The sequence below is a fragment of the Moschus berezovskii genome, chromosome 15 (genome assembly GCF_049115385.1).
Source record: "Moschus berezovskii isolate FMDL1 chromosome 15, NW_MosBer_1.0, whole genome shotgun sequence".
In the NCBI taxonomy this organism is placed as follows: Eukaryota; Metazoa; Chordata; class Mammalia; order Artiodactyla; family Moschidae; genus Moschus; species Moschus berezovskii.
The window spans coordinates 29,072,146-29,094,892 of NC_142474.1; the positions used below are offsets into that span (position 1 = coordinate 29,072,146).

The 22,747-nt window shown below is 51.3% G+C and overlaps 1 protein-coding gene across 1 annotated transcript in view; it reads left to right on the forward strand.

Moving 5' to 3' along the window:
• The window catches only part of CDH4 (cadherin 4), a 484,021-nt gene that overhangs the window by 333,723 nt on the left and 127,551 nt on the right, over positions 1-22,747 (forward strand). The window contains exon 3 of the mRNA XM_055433932.2: positions 17,040-17,266. Coding sequence (XP_055289907.2) covers positions 17,040-17,266 — 227 coding nt within the window. The remainder of the gene's footprint in view (positions 1-17,039; positions 17,267-22,747) is intronic.

Consider the following 22,747-nt stretch of genomic DNA (forward strand, 5'->3'; position numbering starts at 1 on the left):
TAAAAGGCACTTGCTCCCTGGAAGAAAAGCTATGACAAACCTAGACAGCATATTAAAAAGCAGAAACATCATTTTGTTGACAAAGGTCTGTATAGTCAAAGCTATGGTTTTTCCAGTCGTCATATACGGATGTGAGAGCTGGGCCATAAAGAAAGCTGAGCACTGAAGAACTGATGATTTTGAATAGTGGTGCCGGAAGATTCTTAAAAGTCCCTTGGACTGCAAGGAGATCAAACCAGCCAATCTTAGAGGAAATCAACCCTGAGTATTCACTGGAAGGACTGATGCTAAAACTGAAGTTCCAGTACTCTGGCCACCCGACGTGAAGAGCTGACTCCTTGGAAAAGACCCTGATGCTGGGAAACTTGAGGGCAGGAAGACAAGGGGGAAACAGAGATAAGATGGTTGAATGGCATCACTGACTCAGTGGACATGAATTTGAGCAAGATTCGGGAGATAGTGAGGCACAGGGAAGCCTGAGCTGCTACGATCCGTGGGGTCACAAAGAGTCAGACACAGCCTGGGGACTGAACAACGGGAACAAGTCGGGCAGCAGGTGAAGAGGTGAAGTGCTGCCCGCCCCCCGGAACTCTCACGGTCCCTTCTGGGCTCTGACCCACGTGAACCCTGAGTTCTGAAGGTGTGAGAGGCAGTCCCTGGGAAGAAACTGAACGTGGAGAAGGGCCTTCTGATGGGAAGGGCCGAAATCAGGGTCAGTACCCACGTCCTCAGTGTCACCTGCAGCCAAACAGGGAGCTTCAGTGGGTTCTGATCAGAGACTGCTTTTGAGTGTTGGCCATTTTTGTTTAGTACTAACTGAGAGAAAGACACAGCCAGATCTTTGGTGCCTAAATATAAAAGAACAACACCAAGCTGTAACCTCCTTGTAGATTCTTCCAAGGTACAAGTCAACCACCAGGCCTGTTAGGTTTTTATTCCTTGCTTTCAAAAACACAAGCTGTTTCTCTCCCGGAAGAGCATGTAATGTGCGAAAACATTAGGGATATTGCAAAACGGTTGCATGAAATAACTGTGGAAATATTTCACCAAAGCATTAACCTTCGCCTGATGCCCTCCCCTCCCACCCCAAGGAGAGATAAGTTCTCAGAGTCTTTATCTCAGGCCTGTATATAATTGCTGCTTTAAATCACAAAAGCCTTTAGAGACATGAATGCAGGATGCGCAGGGCTGTGTTTAGGCTGTTCTCACCTACAAAGCCACCCGATCATGCCCCGCCCCCCGCCCCAAAGAGAAACAATGGGAACCAGGCAGGACGCAGGCATCTTCATCCCCCGAGTGTCTGTGAACATCCGCAGGAATGTTGTACCACAAGCGGGGGCACGTGTCTTTCTGTCGGGCTCTTTGTTCTTTCTTTCTGAAGAATGGATAATTCCTGGGAGTTTGTGTTTCGCTCATAATTGTTTTTTAAATTAAGATACACTTTGCAGCCCCGACTGCTGAGATAAAGATGTGGCTCCTGGGGAAGCACCTTGCTTTTGTAAAAGGAAGCAAAGTGATAAGACCTTGCGCGCTGGTTACTTGCAGAGCCTAGAAAACAAAGTTGCCCCTTCACATCTTGTTGTAAAAGCTATTGTCTTGTTCTTTCATCTTCCTGCATTTCTCCGGCACAGAAGAGGGGCTGGGAGTGGATATCAGACCCTGGAGGGGTGGGAAGATGCACCAGGTCTGAGCCAGCTTCCTTCTGCCTCCGGGCACAATTGTGTGGGGCTTGTTCTGTGCATCACCTCATTGAATTACCGCAGAACCCTTCAAGGCAGAGGTTGTTATTTCAGCATGGCATCTCCCTTGCTGCAATGAGTCCATAAATCTGACTGTGGGCGCAGGCTCATGCCCCATGGTTTGAAGGTGATTGTGCTGGCTCAGGTGTGACGATCAGAGAGGTCGTGCATGCACAGCTCATGCCACTGGCTCCCAGGCCTCAGCTCTCCGCAAGGCAGCTCATCGCACTCTTTCGCACCTGCCACAGTTGGTGCACACAGTAGGTGCTGATCACATAGTAGGGACTCAGTGAGATGAACCGCAGCCTCCTGTACGTGACTTTCTCTTCCCAGCAGCCAGAGGAATCTAGTCCAAAGGCTGCATTTCTCTGAGAGATGGCTTTACAAGGAAAGTCCAGAACCTTCTTTCACAGTCCTCTAACATGCATTGGGCAGGGAACAAATCGAGTTTGGGCCAGGGTGGTGGGCTGGATGACAGGACAGCCCCCTGCAGGCAAACACTCAGCAGGTGTGGATGACACCAGGAGCTCTCCCCCTGCCTCCAGCCTTCTCGGTTCTCAAGGTCTAAATCATCCGAAACGAAATCATCCCTGGTTCATTGACCTTTCTGCAAATTTTAATTTACACTCAGAAGTAAAATGTCACATAATTTTTATGCATTTGGCTGAGCTTCTTTGCCGCTATGTTAAAAAACAATTCTTTATCAAGATTTCATGTCAAATTTGCACCAGGGGTGATTACCCCAGGATAAACGCTGCATTTGCACAAAGATCCATGGGCAGGGCCTGGGAGGGAGCATTGGGAGCCTGGCAAGGACTGCGGGCAGGGCCAGGATCCATCGCCTCCATATCGACTCCATTAACTGGCTGTTCTCCCTGCAGTGGGTGAAGCCCCTGCGGTGCTGCTCAGATAGGGAGGAATCTGCAAAGATTCCTGCAAGACCCAGCTCAGCACACAGCTCTCTCCTCCACTTTGGGATTTAATGGCCAACACACTGTTTCAAATTGTGATGCTGGAAAAGACTCTTGAGAGTCCCTCGGGCTGCAAGGAGATCAAATGAGTCAATCCTCAGGGAAATCAACCCTGAATACTCACTGGAAGGAACCAATGCTGAAGCTGGAGCTCCAATACTTCGGCCACCTAATGCGAAGAGCCAACTCCTTGGAAAGGACCCTGATGCTGGGAAAGATTGAGGGCAGGAGAAGAGGGCAAAAGAGGATGAGACAGTGGGATGGCATCACCGATTCAGTGGACAAGAACTTGGGTGAACTCCAGGAGATGGCGAGGGACAGGGAGGCCTGGTGTGCTGCAGTCCACAGGGTCGCAAAGAGTCAGACATGACTGAGCTAGGGGACAACAGCAACAATTGTCCAGTGGCCTCCATCAGAGAAACGGGGTGCAGAAGCATGGACAAACCTCCCTGATCCTCAGTTTTCTGCTCAAGGTGAGAACAGTAGCAGCATCACAGATTCCACCGACAGGAGTCTCACCACTGACAGGAGGGGAAGAGCAAACCGAAGGCAGGCAGGTCAGGAAGCCCTTGCGGGGCACATCCGACTCACGCCCCAGGCTGAGATGAAATGGGAGCCGTTTGGGAGGCATCTATTACAACAGTTTCCTTAGATGCAGGACTTGCTTTGGACGTTTATCCTTCTAATCGCCCTTATATTTTTGGTAGAAAAGACATCACACTTGTCATGAGGGGTCCACAGAACAACAGTGTCCCCGAGCCACCATCCTTAACTTGGTCGTGACGTACATGTTCATGTGTTACTGACAGAGTCCACCCTTCTTCCCTCCGACGCAGGAAATGCAGTGGCTCCCTCACTCCTGGAAGGTTACCGTGTGACCTGCTTGGGCCAGAACTGGGAGCCAGAGCAAGGTTCTCCCAGGAGGAGACCCAGGAGACAGTCCCGTTTCCCAGCAGCAGGTGCTCCCTGCTCAGCAATCATGGGAGCAGAGACACCTCTCTCAGCCTTGGGTCCAACCATCTTAGGCTATCAGGGACTGTCCCCTGGCCCTTGCAGACTTCCCAGGCCCCTGCGCCTCTACTGAAGATTGCAAGAGGGAGAAGCAGTGAGCCTGGCGGCCATGTTGTGAAGCCATGTTCCTGCCCCTCTCCTTCCTAGACCCGTGGTCCTGGGCGTTCTGTGGACGGTGATGTTGTGAACGTGCTCCTGCTTCCTTGAGCTCTGCAGATGCAGGATTAGGACCAGAAACAACACAGATGTCTTGGGCCTTTGCTTCCTTGGGATGGTCCCTGACTAGGGAATGAGGTGCTCCGAAAAGACGGGTGACAGGAAGAACTGTGCTCTTTCTCTCCACATCCGGGTTGATTTTGCTCTTTACCATGAGCCTGGTGAATGTGTCTCCAAGTCCCGACCATCAGAGCCCAAAGTGAGTCAGAGGGAGGCCTACCCTGGAGAGTTCAGAGAGCAGCATGTGGCCACTGTCTTTCCAAAGAACTGCTCTGTAGTGCCACCCCACCTGAGCACCTAGTTGGTTCTGCCCAGGGGTCTCCCCTCTTTGAAGAACAGGGGCTCCTCAAGAGGTAGGGTGTGGGCCCCACAGAGAGCAGGGTGTGAGGGGTGAGCCAGGACAGTCAGTTCGTGGATGGACAGTTGGACAGATGAATGGACGCAGATCAGAATAAACAGATGGACAGAACAGAGCATGTATCTGCTCCTCTCTTCATGGTGCTGGGTGTGTGAGGATCCCCCACACCCTGAGGCTGGGAGGGACCGTGGCCAGGAGGCTGATCCCACCTCTTTGAGCTGGAATCTCCAGAGTCACCCACAAGACTGAGGTCCCTGTGTCACCTGGGGCCGCCCTCCTGATCCTCAGCCCAAGTTCAAACAGCACGTCCTCCCTAGATGGTAGGAACAGTCTCTGAGAGCTTGGAGAGGAGAAGGAAGCTGTGAGTGGATGGATCTGGGGAGCGGGAATGCTTGCAAGTGCTTTTAAAATACAGAGAGCACGAAACAGTCTTCCACTGCCCCTCGGTAAAATGGAGTAAAATCATAAACCAGGTCTGGGGGCCCGTCCGGGGTCTCCCCTTCCTCCTGTCGGCCTCATCTGCAGAGAGGACAGTTAGGGGGAGTGAACGAAGGGAGACAGGGGAGGTGGGGAGGGGAGAAGGGAATAGGGAGGGGAGGAGGAGAGAAGGGGAAGGGGGGAGGTGGCCCCTGAGGACAGAAAGCACCTCCTCTCTACCTGGGCCTTAATTGTGAATTATTTCATTAGCTTCATCCTGATGCACGGGAGATAATGACAGAGGCTGATGGTTCTAAAAATAGCCGGTCCTGCTCCTTGTGTTGTAAAGGGTCCTCCATGGCCTGCTCTCTGATCTGCCCCCACCCTGAGCCTGCTGTCTGCCCAAGCACCTACCCCTTGGCCCCCACCCAGTTCAGATGTGATAGGAGCCCTAGAGAGGATGGAGCCTGGCCCCAGGCCACTGACGCCAGGCCTGCAGAAGTCGAGGCTAGAGGGCGGAGAAGGGCATGGAAGGCGCTGCCAACCCACCCTGTTCTCACAGCAACAGGCTTCTCTGGGGCAACCAGGCACCGGGTGGCCCCACAGAGGAGACTAAGGTGGAAGAGCGGCCAAGAACTCACGGGATGTCCACCAGGCAAGTAGCTGTCCCCTGAGCCGCACCAGGGGAGCAGCCTCACACCATTTTTCTCAGGAACCCCCACCCTGACACTCCCAAACAGAGGTCAAGTGTGAGGGTTGCCTCCCCACCCCCACCTGTAAAGCAGGTGACAGCTGTCCCTCTCAAGTGGCTGGGACACTGTGTGCTCTGGGTGTGGAGTTGGCCCAGAGCCTGGCAGGTACTTTGAGGCCTCTATAAGCAACCACAGTCCTTACTATTACAATGATCACCTTTGTTAGCTGTAACCAGGGCCCCTAAGAGACGTGTTAGCTTGTACTCGTGCAGCTTAGCAATAGTCATTCATTGCAGCAACACCGGTGGCAATGACATTCCCAAGCCTGGGATGGAACAGGGAGCCCCTGGGCACCGCCCTGGGTGTCACAGAGCCTGTTCAGAGAGAGCCGACCACCTCCTCCCTGGGGTCAAAGGATTGCCCGAGCTTTATCCTCTCTTCCTGACCATCCTTATCAGGAGAGCAGGAAAGGTCTGCCGCAGGCCAGCCTCACCATAGTACACAGAATTACAGCCACAAGCCTGAACCGCCTTTGTAGACTGTCAAGACTGTCCATACATGTGTAGCTATGTCTCTAGCGGTGGCTTAAAATGTAGTCATGACCATTTGTTTGTGAATGGACACCTGGGTGTGGTTTTACATGTCAAGCTCTTGGTGGCAGGAGCTGATGGAAAGAGTCGGGCGAGCCTTGGAAATAACTGAGAAGTGGTGCTTCTTAAATGACGCCTCTGATTCCCTTGGCCTGGTCTGTGTCCCTAGGGAAGGGCCCCAGGGCAGGGACAACCATGGTCCCGTTCACACCCCAGAAGGAAGAGGGAGCTTCTGGCACAGGCTGGAAGCCAGGAGCCCCTCCCCATGAGCCCTGAGCTTTGCCGCTCGCTGGCCATGGGTCTCAGTTTCCTGTCCTGGACAATGTGGAGCACAGACCCCTGACAGGTTTGTGAGATTCAATATAATGATGAGCTCCAGATGCCTCGCGGGACCCCTGAGTCACAAGCACAGGAAAACTCACAGGATGTTCATTAGTTCAGGAAATGTTAGTGCAGACTTCCAGTAAGGTCATCAGTTCAGTTCAGTTCAGTCGCTCAGTCGTGTCCGACTCTTTGCAACCCCATGAATCACAGCACGCCAGGCCTCCCTGTCCATCACCAACTCCCGGAGTTCACTCAAACTCATGTCCATCGAGTTGGTGATGCCATCCAGCCATCTCATTCTCTGTCGTCCCCTTCTCCTCCCGCCCCCAATCCCTCCCAGCATCAGAGTCTTTTCCAGTGAGTCAACTCATCGTATGAGGTGGCCAAACTATTGGAGTTTCAGCTTTAGCATCAGTCCTTCCAATGAACACCCAGGATTGATCTCCTTTAGAATGAACTGGTTGGATCTCCTTGCAGTCCAAGGGACTCTCAAAGTCTTCTCCAGCACCACAGTTCAAAAACATCAGTTCTTCAGCGATCAGCGTAGACTTCTTTTTTTATTATGTATTTTTGTTTATCTGGCTGCACTGGGTCTTAGTTGCAGAATCTTTGGTTGCAGCATGAGAACTCTCATTTGCAGCATGTGAGATCTAGTTCCCTGACCAGGGATCAAACCCTTGCATTGAGAGCATGGATTGTTAGCCAACAGACCACCAGGGAAGTCCCCATAGACTTCTTTTGTATTACTTATTTTTCTTTATTTGGCTGTGCCAGGTCATAATTGCAGTATGCAGAATTTTTAGTTGTGGCATTCGAACTCATAGTTGCAGCATGTGATATCTAGTTCCCTGACCAGAGATCAAACCAGGCCTCTTGCATTAACAGCATGGATTGTTAGCCAGTGGACCACCAGGGAAAGTCCCATAGACTTCTCCTCTTAACAGTAAAAAACCACCTCAGTTTTTCCAAAGAATCAAATGGACTCAGGAATCTTGATGAGAGAGCAAAAAATCTGGGCAGGGTCATGCCCCTAGGGTCAACTCCCAATTTCTGGAGCACCCCCCAACATCCTTTGCTATTAGCAAGGCTCCGACATTCTCGAGATCAGATATGGACCACAGGGCCCTTCTCCCTTCCAGTGACACTGGGCTCTTGGGGGAAGAACATCCCTCACGGCCCAAATCTCTAAGCATGGGAATGACACGGACATGGTCAGTCATTCATCATGCTGTCCTCCGGCTGTGAGCTGGGCATCTCCCACACCTGGCACTCGGCAGGCCAATCGGCAGGTCTGTGGCCAGATTCACCAGCGTCACCCGTGCTGGCTCCCTGTGAGTGCAGGCAGAAGGACCGCCAACCTCCTCTTTCATCAAGGTTGGGACTACCTCTTTCATCAAAGGACCCCCCAACTTAAGAGCCTCGGGCTCCATTCTGATGGGGCATCAGTGGGATTTACTAACAAGGAGCTCAGACCTCAGTTCTGACGACCGCTGCAGAAGGAACATCTGTGTAAATAACCTTCCTCGGTGCTGCCTTCCCCCACCTCCCCAAGCTCTCTGTCTCCTGAGACACCTGCACCTCTGTCTTCCTCAACAAAGGACTGTTAATTAGTCCCACAACCTAGAGAAATACCCCTCCTACTTGGGCTCAGAACTGTTCTGAAACTGAAGCCTTGTGATGCAGTCCCAGCTGTGTTGGGCAGTGCGTGGAGAGACAAGCTCTGCCTCTCCCACCAGCATCCCCAGATTCACGAGGTGTGTGAATCCTCACTTAGGACCCCAGGAGCTCATCAAAGCAGTACTGGGGTGGAGGTCACACTGGAAAACACAGTCACCCAGACCAGGGCACATGCTTGTTGCCACTTCCACTGATGTTTCCTGGAGAGAAAAAAGGATATGAAGTCGGGGTAGCTTGATTGCTGCACTAGATTCATTATAAAAGAAACCCGAGGGAGAGGCAGGTTTCACGTTGCCTGCCATAGACGAAATGGCATCAGAGAGGTTTTGGTGTTTTGTTTTAAAATGGGATTTTTAACATCCCTGAGACAGTGTTTCCCCTGGAGAAGAAGTGTCTGACAGAGAGTGAATATCCACTTTTTAGTAGACTTTATATTTTAGAGAAGTTTTAGGTTCATGGGGAAATAGAGCAGAAAGTAAAGTTCCAGACCCCCGCTCCTCCCTGCAGTCTCCCCTGCTATTAACACCTCTTGTTGTTACAATTAGTGCAGGACATTGTTACAACTAGGGGTTTCCCTGGTGGCTCTGAAGGTAAAGAATCTGCCTGCAATGTGGGAGACCTGGGTTCAATCCCTGGGTCCGGAAGATCCCCTGGAGAAGGAAAGGGCAACCCACTCCAGTATTGTTGCCTGGAGAATTCCATGGACAGAGCTTGGCAGGCTACAGTCCATGGGGACACAAAGAGTCAGACACGACTGAGCAGCAACACTTTCACTGTCACTTATTACAACTAGTGCCAGACATGGTTACGGTGGCTGAACCTGCACTGACGCCTCCCATCACCCAGCCCATAGCCAACCTTAGGTTCCTTCCTGGTGCTGTGCGTCCTTTGGGTTTGGACCAATGTGTGATGACACATGTCTGCCATTACAGCATCAGAGTATCTCCTCCACATGAAAAATCCTTTTTGCTCCTTTCCTGTTCATCCTTCTCTTCCTCCAACTGCTGGCACCCCCTGATTTTTTAAAAAAATATTTGTTTTTATTTATGTACGTATTTGGCTGTGCCAGGTATTCACTGTGGCATGAGAACTCTTAGTTGTAGCATGTGGGATCTAGTTCCCTGGCCAGGGATTGAACCCACACCCTCTGTATTGGAAGGCAGTCTTGACCACTGGACCATCAGTAAATTTCAGCCCCTGATTGTTCACTGTCTCCATAGGCTTTCCTTTTCCAGAGTGCCGTGCCATTGGACTCACACAGCCAGTTCAGACTGGCTGCTCTCACTATAACATGTGTTTACGTTTCCTCCACATCTTGTCATGACTTGGTGTATCCCTGGATTCTCATTTTTGAAGCTAAGGGGAATGGAACTCGTGCATTTATTCCAACAGCATTTAGAGGAACCCCACGGCAGGTGCTGGAATTCACAGTGAGGAAGGCAGGCCTCATGCCTGGGGGCCCAGCATACTTGACATAATTGGTTGGAGCCACATGAGCAGGGCAGTGGCTTTGGGGACACAAAGGATGGTCCCCCCCTATCCTGGGGAACAGGGAGTCCTGAAGGGGGGCGGTCCCTGGGCAGGAGAGAGCACCCCTGCACAGAGTGGAGGGAAGCGAAGGGGGTGCGGGGTGGGATAGAACAGGCCCGGGTGGCTAAGCCTCAGACCACAGGGAGGGAGACCATGGGGCAGCTTGGGTGGCCCCTGGGGACACCCTTGCACACACAGGACACCTCGGGGTTGGCAGCCACTTGAGCAGGTGCAGCAGGTGATGGAGGGAAGGAGGGAGGAAGGAGGGAGGGAGGAGGGAGGCAAACATATTTACTCCTCAGCACAGGCCCAGCTACAAGCTCACCTCTGGCTCATTTGATCTTTCTCAACTCAACTAACAAGAAAAATAATAAAACTAGAGGTCTCATAACCGCAGCTCACGTCTCCAGCACGGCAGACTCCGGGAGTCGCAGCCCGCTGCCCACGCTGGCGCCGGTGCGGACAAGGAAGCAGATCGGGGGTCGCCGGTTCCTAGCACACTAGCGCCCCCTTCCTCTCAGAGAGCGAGCAATTGAAAATGATGAGGGTAGGGAGTTAAACGAAACCCTCCTGGTTGGGGGACTGCCGGGCCTCCTTTCGTGGGTGCCGAGCATTCTCAGCAGATGCTGTGGATAAGCATGGCTGCACCTGTCTGCTGCGAGCCAGCAAGATAGGCATGGGGGAGGGAAAATTCTCCTAAGAAAGGGTTTTGCACCATCCTGGAAAAAGAAAAGGAGCGGGTCTCTGCTGTTTAGTCCAGGGCCTAATTATGGGGCAGCACACACGGAGCAGCTTGGACTCACCAGAACCAGGGCCCCACACTGCTGAGTCCAGCTTGCAGAATGTGCAGTTTTGACCTGTGAGATGTGCACCAGCTAAAACATTACAGGTGCCTTGTGTTTGGGGTGTTGGTTAGCTACACTGTAAAAGTACCCGGGGCCCGGATGGGAAACGCTGGCATCTGTAACGACTGGGGGCCCAGGTAGCACCGGGCTCGGGGAGGATCTGTGGAACTCCTGGAGTGAATGAGTGCATTCCACAGTGTCATCTTCTCCCAGCAAGAGCAGTTTGCTTGTTGATAAAATGAGGGGTGGGATAGATGGCTTCTGGGGCGTGTTCCAGTCCTGACATCCTAGAGGTTTGAGACACCCCTCAGACATGCTGGTGACACGGGGATGCCATCGCGGGTTCTTGGTAGGGCATGGTACCCGGAACGTGGACACACAGTCATGCACGCAGGTGGCTTCCAGGCTGGCAGCCTAGACGCTCCCTTCATGAAGGCTTCAGGGCTCAGGTGTACGCTCCCCTTCTCCCAGCTTCTCCAATGAGGGCAGCATCCCCTCACCCCACCCTCCTCTCTCTCTGACCCGTGCTTGGGCCAGGAGGCGAGGGGCCCTGAGGAGGGGCGCTGGGGTCCTGGGGCACAGCTGTTTACAGGGAGGCTTTGTAGAGCTCTGGGCATGCGGGGCCTGGGGGACTGGAGTCTCCAGGGTCAGGAAGCAGAGAGACCCTTCTCCTGGTCCCTCCAGCAGCCAGGAGGCCCTGGAAACTGCTTCGCAGTGAATTCATACACCATGAATTTCACCATTAACGTGAGCGACAATCCAGTAACAGTACATTTGAGTGTGAAGCAGCCATTGCCTCTCCCTAGTTCCAACACTTATCATCCCCCAAAGGAGACCCCATATGTACTGACAGACACTCCCCAGCCACTGGCCACCACTTGTCTGCATCTGTGTCCGATGGCTGCAGCTCCAGCCCTCCGGATGGGCAATGACAATGGTGACGGTCTCTTGGGGGCCCCCAGTCAGCAGGCAGCACTCTGAAGGATAATGGGAGACCCCACAGGGACACAGCCACGCTCAGTGGATGACCCACGAGAGACTCCCTCAGGGGCCCCCAGGACAAGGGAGCAGGGAGTCCTGAGGTTGTGCAGGCACTGCCAGTCTCCTCTCTGCCCCCCGCCCCCACCACGGAGGGCCTCCCTACACATCATCCTTGCTGGGTGGGTGGTGAATCACCTACTTGCAGAAGCCGTTCCTGGATTCATCACTCTTTTTATCATTTTCTCCATTTTTCCCTGGCTCTTGAGTTCCTCTCCCGCAAGCAGACACGTGTGCAGTGGGTACAGGGGATACTATGATCCACTGTAACTAAACTTTGAGGCCGCACCTCTGAAGTCACAGCAGTGGGCCTCTAACTCAGTTCACTGGGTGTTTGTCTGGCTGGGAAAGGCTGTGACCCTCTCTCAACGTTGGCTCCAGGAGAGGGTGTCACGTCCACTCAGGACACCCCCTCAGCCGCAAAGGCCACTGGGCCTTCCTGGAAGCCCCCAGAGTCGGGGGGAGCTTTCTCTTCCCTGTGTGCTGCGTGTGTACTCCATCACTTCAGTCGTGTCCAACTCTTTGCGACCCCCAGACCGTAACCCACCAATCTCCTCTGTCCATTTGATTCTCCAGGCAAGAATACTGGTGTGGGTTGCTATGCCCTCCTCCAGGGGATCTTCCTGACCTGGGGATCAAACCCGCTTCTCTTAGGTCTCGTGCATTGGCAGGTGGGTTCTTTACTACTAACAGGTCACCTCAATGGCTGAGCACCTTCCTGTGTGCTTGTTCTGACGCTGGTTTACCCGGCAGCCCACTCCCACTACCCGGCTCTCAGTCCTTGAGAGTCCGCCCTTCCCCCATTTTTGCACGTGCTGCATGCCTGGAAGCCCTCCCCAGCCCAGGCCTCCTGGGGACCCTTTCATCCCTGGAGCTTGGCAGAGGCACCAGGTCCTCATCCTGGGAAAGCACTCCCCACTGTGCGTCTGGGTCGGGCTCTCTCAGAACCGGGCCCCTTCCTTCACTCAGAGCCCCCCACCCCCCAACCCCTGGAAGCCACACCCCGTATGATGACCCACCCCCACCCTGAGCTCCATCTGGCAGGGATGTGCTTCTTGCTGACTGAGGCATCTGTAAATCCACACAAACAGATGGATAGATGGCACTTCCCATGGGAGCTCTGTGTGTGCAGCTGCCTTCTCCAAGGGCCAGGGCCCTTCCAGGGGTGGGCAGAATGCAGGCCGCCCTGGGGCGGGGGAGGCCACAGAGATTCCAGCAATAACTCAGTGGACCCACAGTGGGCCTGTTGGCTGGGACACCACTAGGATGACAAACGGAGACTAACATGTACACAGCACGAAGGAAAACACGCCTCAGTGACAGATGGCTGGCTGGGTGCATCCCTGCCTTTCGTCCCAGCCCGAGGCCAACCAACCCAGGGTGCCCATCAGCCTCCACTTCATTTTCCTAGCTTCCTGGTGAGGGTCAGGGAGGGGAGGCCCCTAGAAAATGAAAACCTGCTCTTCTTGAATTTCCTGGTGTTCAGCCTTTCCCATCGTGTCCAACTGGACAGTTTCCTGGGTTTTGGGTTCTTGCATGTGCTTCTCAAATAGCCATTGACAGTGCTGCTGCTCCTGTAAATGCTGGGCCTTCTCAGCATCAAGTTACATTTCAGGAGTAGAGTGGATGCTGGCAGGTGTCTGTTCTCAAAATAAAGAGGGCTTGGAAATGGTATCCAGTCTAAAGGGAGAGGCAGGCTCTGGGGGGCCAGGCCAGCTGGGGAAGGGGACCTAGGCTCCCAGTCATGTAAGATGGTCAGAATGTCAAGGGCTGGCTGACCCCACACCTCCCGCAGGGCTCCCCACCCGGGGGCCCCCAGCCTGGCCGGCCTTCTGTTAGACTCCACCATCCACACTGCCATTTCCCAGTCATTTCTGACCTGGAACCTTCACTCTAGGTGTTCCTAGGTAGATTCCCAGAGCCAGGCACCACGGTCCCTTGAATATGTTTGTGCAGTGAATGACCTTGTGTGACTTTGGCCAGTGCCTTTTCTCCCCATCTCCTCGGATGGGTGACATGCCGGGATGCCGGGATGTAAGATGAGCTGGGTTCTTCCAGCCTCTGTCTTGCCATGCCTGGTTCACCCTTTGCTGCTGCTCCCAAAGGCCGGTGCTCAGAGCGCCCACTGCTGGTCGGGTCACAGACCCAGGGTCCCAGGTGCATCCCCAGGAGGCTTGCCAGGGTGGGCGCGACTGCAGAGTTCAGCTACACCCCACACAGGCCCTCCACACCCTGGCATCCCAGCAGGGGCACACACATCACCCCCCCAACCCCAGTCCTGTCCTTGGGTGTGTGGCCGAGTCCTCCCCAGGGACCACCCGGCCTCCCACAGCCCACCACACCTCCAAGGGGACAGAGGCAGCGGGGCTATGACTGTGCATGTTTCATCAACTGGACCTGATTTCTCTCAGGAATCCTTCTGCCTCTTGTCGAGTTTGTTTAGAACTAATGGAAGCAATTACCAGGCCTCGGAGATGTGTGGCCAATCTGGGTTGCGGGGAGCGAGCACCTGGGGGAGGCTACACCCCAGCCACGGACAGAAGGAGGTGCTGTCACCTCTCCAGGCAGGTTTCTCCAGTGGAGCCTGGAGGAGGTCATGACCCCAGTGCCTGTGACTCTGCACAGGTGTTTTCTTCCCACGAGGCTGAAGGACATTCTCGGACACTCATGCTGGGGTCACAGCACCCGGCCTGGCCCAAGAAGAGTCCATGGGCGTGCAACGGCCTGGCAGCTTCTGACCCCTAAAAGAGAAGGACTTTACCTGCAAAGAGGAGGTAGACCCCAAAATGAAAAGGAACAAGAGAAGGGAAGTAGGTTGAAGAGGAAGCAAAGAGAGAAAATTGGGCAGGATATGCTGAGGGTGGTAAATGCCTCTGCTCGGTTAGCTCCCGTCTACAGCGCCAACTCTGAGCTTCCCAGCCGCCAATAAAGAGGCAACCGCCTTGAGCAACTCTCCAGGAAATTACAAATGGGCTCCTGGGTGAAGCAGCAGCTCCTGCCCAAGACCCCAGATGTGTTTCAGGGGAGTCTGCCCCCTCCCCCACCCACCAAGAGCTCACTTCCCATTTTTATGACAAGATGTAGTGTTTGTAACCTGAGCAGTGTTGCATGTTGAGAAATCTAATCCCACATTTCTTAGGGTTTCAGGTGGAAGCTCATTTATTCAGAGCTAAAGTGTCATGAATGCCCTTGGTATCACAAAGAACAAGCCTTCCTGATCTTTCCGTTTGACAGAGAGACGGTCACCCAGCAGTGCCCAGGAAGGCACTGTCCCGAACTCTCCTCCTTCTGAAAAGCCAGCTCTCTGACTCTGCGTGCGCTCGGAACAGCCCCTAACTTCCCACAGACACGTTCCAGCTCCCGCCGCCTCACTGACATGGGCTCGGAGTCTCAGACAAGGCGGTGAAATGAGCCATTGGGTGGAGCTGATCAGCCAGCCTGTGGTGACACCAGCCAGAGGCCAGTTCTGTGTTGTCTCAAAGCCCCTGTGCCTCCTCAGGATTGGAAGGTCCTAGTCAGACCCCGCGGAGAAGGCAATGGCAAGCCACTCCAGTACTCTTGCCTAGAAAATCCCATGGATGGAGGAGCCTGGTAGGCTGCAGTCCGTGGGGTCGCTAAAGGTCGGACACGACTGAGCGACTTCACTTTCACATGTTGGAGAAGGAAATGGCAACCCACTCCAGTGTTCTTGCCTGGAGAATCCCAGGGACGGGGGAGCCTGGTGGGCTTCCGTCTGTGGGGTCACACAGAGTCGGACACGACTGAAGTGACTTAGCAGCAGCAGCAGCAGTCAGACCCCGGGGCTGAAATGTTCTTAAAGGCACCTGAGTGGAGAGGCTGGCTTTATCACTGTAGAGCGCGTCTGGTAGTGCCATCTTCATTGTCCTGAGGGTCTCCCATCCACAGAGGATGTCCAACCCCTGCAAGGTCCCTGCTCCTGTGACGGTGCCCCAACCTTCCTATTGGGCAGCACCTACGCAGGTGATTTTTTTCTCTGACATCTATGTCCACACTTCCCTCAAATGCCGCCAAAGCTCTGCACTAATTAAAAAAAAAAAAAAATACAGCGACACCATCACTTAATCCTGAAGAAATGCAAACTCCCCGCTGCTGTCCAGTCCCATTAGTGATATTAGAAATTTGCTTTCAGAGAACAAAGGGCTTCTTTCTGTACTTTGTGCTAATCTCCAGCAATCACAGCATTGTCATTTTATCTTTGTCAAAGAAAACTGAGCGTCAGAAATGATTGATCCACTCAGTTTGTTGCTGACTTTAATTTGTATACCTTTGGGCGATGGTACAATGAAAGCAGTCTAGCATTCTCCTGTCACTTGGAAAAGAATGGGACTATTCCCTCCCCGGGGGGCATTTCCCTGGAGCCTCAACCCACTCGCCACCTTGGTTGCCCTCTTCCACCCAAGGACCTCGTCTGTGAACCCTGGAGTCGGCACACATGGAGACGCCTGGCTCCCTCACACTGAAGAGCACTTTTGTATTAAACCCATGAGTGGGAGGTGTCGGTGACTGGGGAGATGTCTGGAGTGAAGTATTTGAAACGAGGGAACATTCATGTTATTTATTATTTCAAGGCAGCCAACAATAAAAGGTGAACCCGGGGGAAACACTTTATCAGAACTAACAGTGAGGAGCTTTTTTTAGTTTCTAGAATAAATAGTAATTAAATCATGTAAGCTGTGACAGTGAAATTGCTTAAAAAACCAATCCTCCCACCATAATTGCTGAGATACCCACATTTTTATAAATGCTAGGTAACTTTATCCGTTACTTTCATCAGCAGAATGTGACACTGGCTGGGGGTGCCTCGTAATTTACCATGGCTTCAGGTGGCAGCTACAGAAGTACATGGATAAAAAGGCCCTGATGTGGTCCCAGGCAACAGGCAGCTTCCGCTATGTCTTCTCCTGCAAGGAGGGGCAGGGGGGCACAAGTGGTCCGGCGATGGAGTCACAGGAGGTGCCTAATGGATGTTTGGTGTTATTAGACCGTCCACCTTATACGCCTGCTTCCAGGTCATGAGAAAGCTCCAGCTGCCCAAGGTCACTAGAGAATCTGCTGAATCCTCCCCCCTCAACTCAGACTCCAGTTGAGCCCAGAGGGGGTAGTTAAGTGGGGGAGAGGGGGATGTGTTTGCAGAGATGAGAACAGCTATGCTTCAGAGAGAATGAAGCAAGTTCCTTGTGTTTTGCTGTTGTTCCTTTTTCTAAGGCATCAGCTGATTCCCAGGAGGTAGAGATAAAAATCCCTTGATTTCCCTGGAGGTTCAGTGACAAAGAATCCACCTACAATGCAAGAGAGGCAGGTTTGTTCCCTGGGTCGGGAGGATCCCTGGAAGAGGAAATGGCATCCCACTCCAGTATTCTTGCTCAGAGAATCCCCTGGACAGAGCAGCCTGGAGGGCTGCATACAGTCCATGGGGTTGCGGACTCAGACACAACTAAGCACACACACAGAAAGATAAAACTCAGTACCTGAAGGCCAAGCAATCAGTTAAATAACCACTTTCTCGACCATATTAGAGACCGAGGACCACAGCTGAACATAAGCTCTGAGCAGGTGCCTGCCCACCAGGCTTTCCCCACTCACCCTGACCTTATCCCCCTTCTCTTGCAGTCAAGTTCAGCAGCTGCCTGGGGACCAAGGGAATGCACTATGAGACCAATAGCATGGACTTCAAGGTCGGGGCCGACGGGACGGTCTTCGCCGCCCGGGAGCTGCGCATCCCCTCCGAGCAGGTGGCCTTCACCGTGACTGCATGGGACCACCAGACGGCTGAGCGCTGGGATGCCGCAGTGCGGCTGCTGGTGGCCCAGACCTCATCCACGCACTCAGGACACAAGGTAAGGCATGACTGCACACAGGGAGGGGCTGGGCACATGTCTTTCCTCTTCAGGTGGCTGAGCGGAGCCTGGTTGGCAAAGGCAGACACCTGAGTGGATGGCACGGACCTTGGGGGCGACCCCTGACCTCCCACCTTCCCAGGCAGGGCTGCCCACAAGCCCCCATCAGCTTGGTGCACGGTCATCACCACCGTGACGGTCAGTTCCTTTGTGAACAAGGGCCTCATGGCTCCATTTCTCACTGGGCACCTCTCCTGCCTAAGCTTGTAGCCCCCCAGGCTGGGGGCTCCTGAAGCCTAGAGGAACGAGAAGTAAGACAGAGGCCACATGGCGGGCCATGCAAGGCAGGCAGGGCAGCTGGTGTGCCACTGATTCAGAGAGAGGGGAGGGGGAGGAACAGGAGGAGGGAGGAGAGGGAGGGCACACTTCACAGACACACACCACCCCATGGCCCCAGGCCCCCAGCCCTCCCTCTGACTTCCCCTCTAACTTAGCTGCATGGCTGTGTTGACAGGATGGGAGCGGTGAATTCACCTTCCCCCAACTGCCCCCCCATCCTGAAAGACCTCACGGCCCCGTGTGCCCCAAGACTCCAGGTCCAGAGCCCTCAGCCCCCGGAAATGCCCATGTTAGGTTTCCCAAGTCTGAGGGGGTCAGCTCTGCTTACCTTGGCCTGTGTCTCAACAGCTGTGTTGGCCTCAGGCTGGGGGCTGCTAGGTCAGCAGAGAAATTGCGGCCCAGAGGACCCGCATGGTGGGTCCAGCTGCATGTCCATCTACATGAAGGTGGACCCGTTGGGAGGCCTTGAGGCCGTTGGTGTTATGATATGCACGTGGTTCACTAGAAAAGAAGAGCACCGGTTAAAGCAGGACAGGCCGTCAGGGACAGCATCCAGGGGTATTCCCTCAAGAAGGGCCCACAGAAAAATGGAAGGTTAGACCAGATTGACAGGATGACTTTGTGTAGATTTGTCCAGAACCTCACAGGACTAAAGTGCTCAGCAAACCCCAGTGGGACAGAGTCTGTAAGTTTCCCCAAACCTATTTGACTAAGAAACCTTCTTTACGGGAAATCTATCAAGGCAGGTGTTCTGAGGAACTCACTTTGGAAAACTGGGACTGTGTTTCATTTTTGTCTTATTTGTAAACCATACTGTTAAACCACTAGGAGGTGATTTAGGTTAGAAAATCAGTGACTTAGTGGTTAGCCTTAGACTGGGAGGTGGGCTGACACCTTCACCCACAACATCTTGAGTGCCCTCGGGGGTGTGCTGAACTAGCTAGGTATTAAAACACACTTCTAACAGGGGTGCCCCTGAGACTGTGAGTCTCACCTTGAGGATGTTGAAAATCCTGAGATGGATGTGGTTTTCCATCCCTTCCTGAGTGATCATGACCAGCCACGGCATGGTGGGCAACATGGCCCTTGTGGGGGCCCCTCCCTGCCAGGGCCAAGCCAAGGGCAGCAGTGGAAGGCTTACATCTTGATTGCAATTGCAATGCAGAAACGGTGCCTTGTGGGCAAGGAGCAGGGCTCTCTAAAGCCCATGGACGGCCTCAGATAAAAGGCACTAATTAAAAACATAATGACACCTTTTGTCAAGCATGTTAATGAAGTGATTTCTGAGGCAGTTAATCCCCTGATCTTCCAAGAAGGTGACTGCAATTAGACAATCCCCAGGATGCGTGCACCTCCAACCCCATGGCAGGCGGGGCCGAGAAGCACCTGATCTGCAGATTCCACGTCCCAGGTTAAGGGCATCCATGGGGTGACTATGGGGTCGCACCCTGAACAGATGATACGTGACCGTGTAGGCAGTGGGCACAGTCCCTGCCACCCACCTGACCCGGTCCTTCCCTGTTTATTTCCCATCACCTTCGTTGCTAAGGGCTCCATGCTTCTTATCTTCAAACCCAAAGAGCCCTGCCCTGACTTTCTAGGACCCTCCCCTAAGTGTGCCCAACATCGATCCTCACAACATCTCCAGAAGTGGGCGCTGTCACTGTCCCCGCTTTACAGGTGGGGAAGCTGAGCAGTGTGACTGCAGTCTCTTGCTGCATGGGAGAACTGATGTTCTGAAAAGGAGTAAATACGGGACTTTCTAGGCACAGCTGAGCCCAGCATCACAACAGAGCCTGGCTGCCCTGGATTGTCTGTTTGGATCAAGCTCCTCCAGCTTACCGGCTGATGTTCTGGGACAAGCATACAACCTCTCTGAGGCTTATTACTCTGGAAAATGGGACAGCAACCCTGCCTACATCCCACCCAAGGGTTGTTAAGAGGATTATGTGGAATGATGTGAGGTCAGGCAGAGTGCAGACTCTATGAGAACATTGTCCCCAAAGAGGTGAAAAATAGTAGATCTTATTGCTGTCATTGGCATGGTCCCAGCCCTCTGAGTCCTTTGCTCATCTTGGCCACTGGGTCCTCACCAGGGTGGTGCCTGGGAGGACAGGGAGGAGGGCCGGTGTGGGACACCGGCTGATGCACCCTTACAAAGACAGTGCCAACCTTTGAACAATGTCACTCTGTGTAAATGGATTAAGGTGATCCAGTCGGCTGGTGTCCTTAGTCACCTGCCAGGAGCAAATGTCAGTCTTCTCCAGTAGAAGGTATCAAGCCAGACCTCAAATTATATATGTCTTCTTTTGTATACAATTTCTAGCACTCGACTGAAAATGATGGAGGAACAAAATAAGATAACTAAAAATTAAGAGGAAAAGCAGATGATAATCAAAGACCCATGGGGTAGATTTACAATTATATTATTAATTTTAATCATTAAAAATAGATTAACTCTTGTACTTGGAAAAAAACAAACTGACAATATGTTTTTCAAAATCTATCCATATGCAGCTTACAGGGCTTCCCTTATAGCTCAGTCAGTAAAGAATTTGCCTGCAATGCAGGAGACCTTGGTTCGATTCCTGGGTCAGGAAGATCCCCTGGAGAAGGAAATGGCAACCCACTCCAGTATTCTAGCCTGAAGAATTCCATGGACAGAGGGGTGCCAGGCAGGCCACAGGCCAAGGGACCTACAGTCCATGGAGTCACAAGAGTAGGACACGACTTAACGACTAAACCGCCACCATGCAGCTTACAAAAGATACATCTAAAAAGTGTAAGGATACAGAAAAGCTTGAAGTAAAAGCATGGGGGCAGGGAAATATCAGGCAAATAAACAAGTATGAAATTAATGGTAAATTTTAACTAACATCTGTGAGTAAACCATGGAACATGCAGACAAAATATCAGTAAGGAAATAGAAAATTAGGAGCACAGAATTTAAGAAGTCTGACCTTGGTGAAATGTACATAAAGCACAGAAACCAACTGCTGGTAAATACAGATTGTTTACAAGTATACTGAGAATATTTACAAAAATCAGCCAGACTTCAAGCAAACTTCAAAACGCTTCAGAAGTTTAGAATCAAAATGTAGTTTCTGTTCTTCTTACCACAGAGCAATTAAACTAGAAATCAATAAAAAAGAAAATTACTGAAAAATCCCCATAGATTTGGAAGTTAAGTAAATGCCTTCCTATTAACCCTTGGGTAGAAAATAAATCACATGGAAATGGGAGAATATTTTGAACTGAGTAATAAAACTAGTTGGGATGTATTAATCACTGAAGTCATGCTAGATGGAAATGTTTAGCCTTAAATACATATATTAGAAGAATGCAGAAAATCAGCAATTTTAACACTTATCTCAAGAAATTATAAAAATGGGAAATGAAATACAAAGTAGAAAGAAGGAAATAATAAAACAAAGAGGAGAATAGAACGAAATAGAAAACAATAGAATCAACAAAGACAGAAGTCAGCTCAGTTTAGTATTTTAACTACTAAACTGTAGACTAAGAAAAAACCTGAAAATAATTCCTATCTAGAATGACAAGAGAACTTCATGGCCAATCACACAGACATTAGAAAGATTACTTGAGGACATTATATACAATTTATACCAATATACTTGAAAACAAAGATAGAATAGGTAGCATTCTAGAATATAAAATTTACCAAAATTAACATGAAAGGAACATCTGAACTGTTTTATTATTGTGAATAAAGTTTTAGTTCAGATTTTTATCACACACAAAAAATTACTCTCACCACGATGGCTCCACTGGTAAGTTTTACCCAAGCTATAAGTAGTTAAAACTCATCCTACAAGAGTGATGGCTTCCCCAACCAAATGGGGACCATGTTGAAACCAACAGGAACTTTTCCCAAAGCCAGCAAGGACCTTGAAAGAACAGTGAGAGCGAGGATCGTTACATACCTGTCCACTCAGAATAGATGGGAAAAAATCCTAAGCAAACTTTAAACACACATGAATCCACCCGTGTTTACATGGGATAAACAATGGCCACATTTGTCTGTATCAAGAAATCAAGATTTGGTTTAACACTTAAACATTAATCCAAGTAATGCAAAATGGAATAAACATCACATGATCATCTAAAGAGTAATTGTTAAATTTAACTTCCATTCAAGATGAAACTGTTCAGCAAATGAGGAAAATAAACCATTCTTAATCTCACAAAGAGTATCTATAGCAAACATCTGAACTACAGCTGGAATACTCAAAGCCTTCCTTGACTTCAAAAATAGGACAATGACACTCTCAAATCACACACCAGAGCTTCAAGCCAGTGAGTTTAGGCAAGAAAAAGAAATCAGAATAAATAGAACTAGCATTATGTGTAGCTGGTATAATTGTGAATGTAGAAAATCCAAAATAATCTGTGGCTAATTTATTGGAATTAGTGAATGATGTTAGCAAGGATGCTGAATGTAAAAGCAATTGCATCTCTACAGACTGCAGGAGATAGTGAAGGGCAGGGAAGCCTGGCATGCTGCAGTACCTGGGGTCGAAAGAGTTGGACATGACTGAGCGACTGAACAACAGACCAGGAATAGTTAGAAAATAAAATCTGAACCAGACACCGATTACAATAGCATTAATTATACAAGACCCTTACATGTTACTGAGAGCAATTTTTTTCTCTTTGGCTGCACTCTGCAGCTTGTGGGATTTTAGTTCTCACACCAGGGATTGAATCCAACTCCTTGGCAGTGAGGGCATGAAGTCCTAACCACTGGATGACCAGGGAATTCCTTCCATATTACTGAGAACACTTAAAGATCTTTGAAAATAGAGGGATACACCCTGTTCATAAGAGGCTTAATGTTATGGTGATGTCAATTCTACCCAAAGGTTTCTACAGATTTAACACAATCCCAGCAAAAATCCAACATATTTTTTCTTTGCTTTTCTATAGAAAGGCTAAGAGCTGACTTTAAATTTTTAAACAGAAATACAAAGGGCTTCCCTGGTGGCTAAGTGGAATCTGCCTACAATGAAGGAGACGCAGGAGACATAGGTTCGATCCCTGGTTCGGGAAGATCCCCTAGAGGAGGGCTTGGCAACCCACTCCAGTATTCTTGCCTAGAGAATAGACAGATAAGCCTGGTGG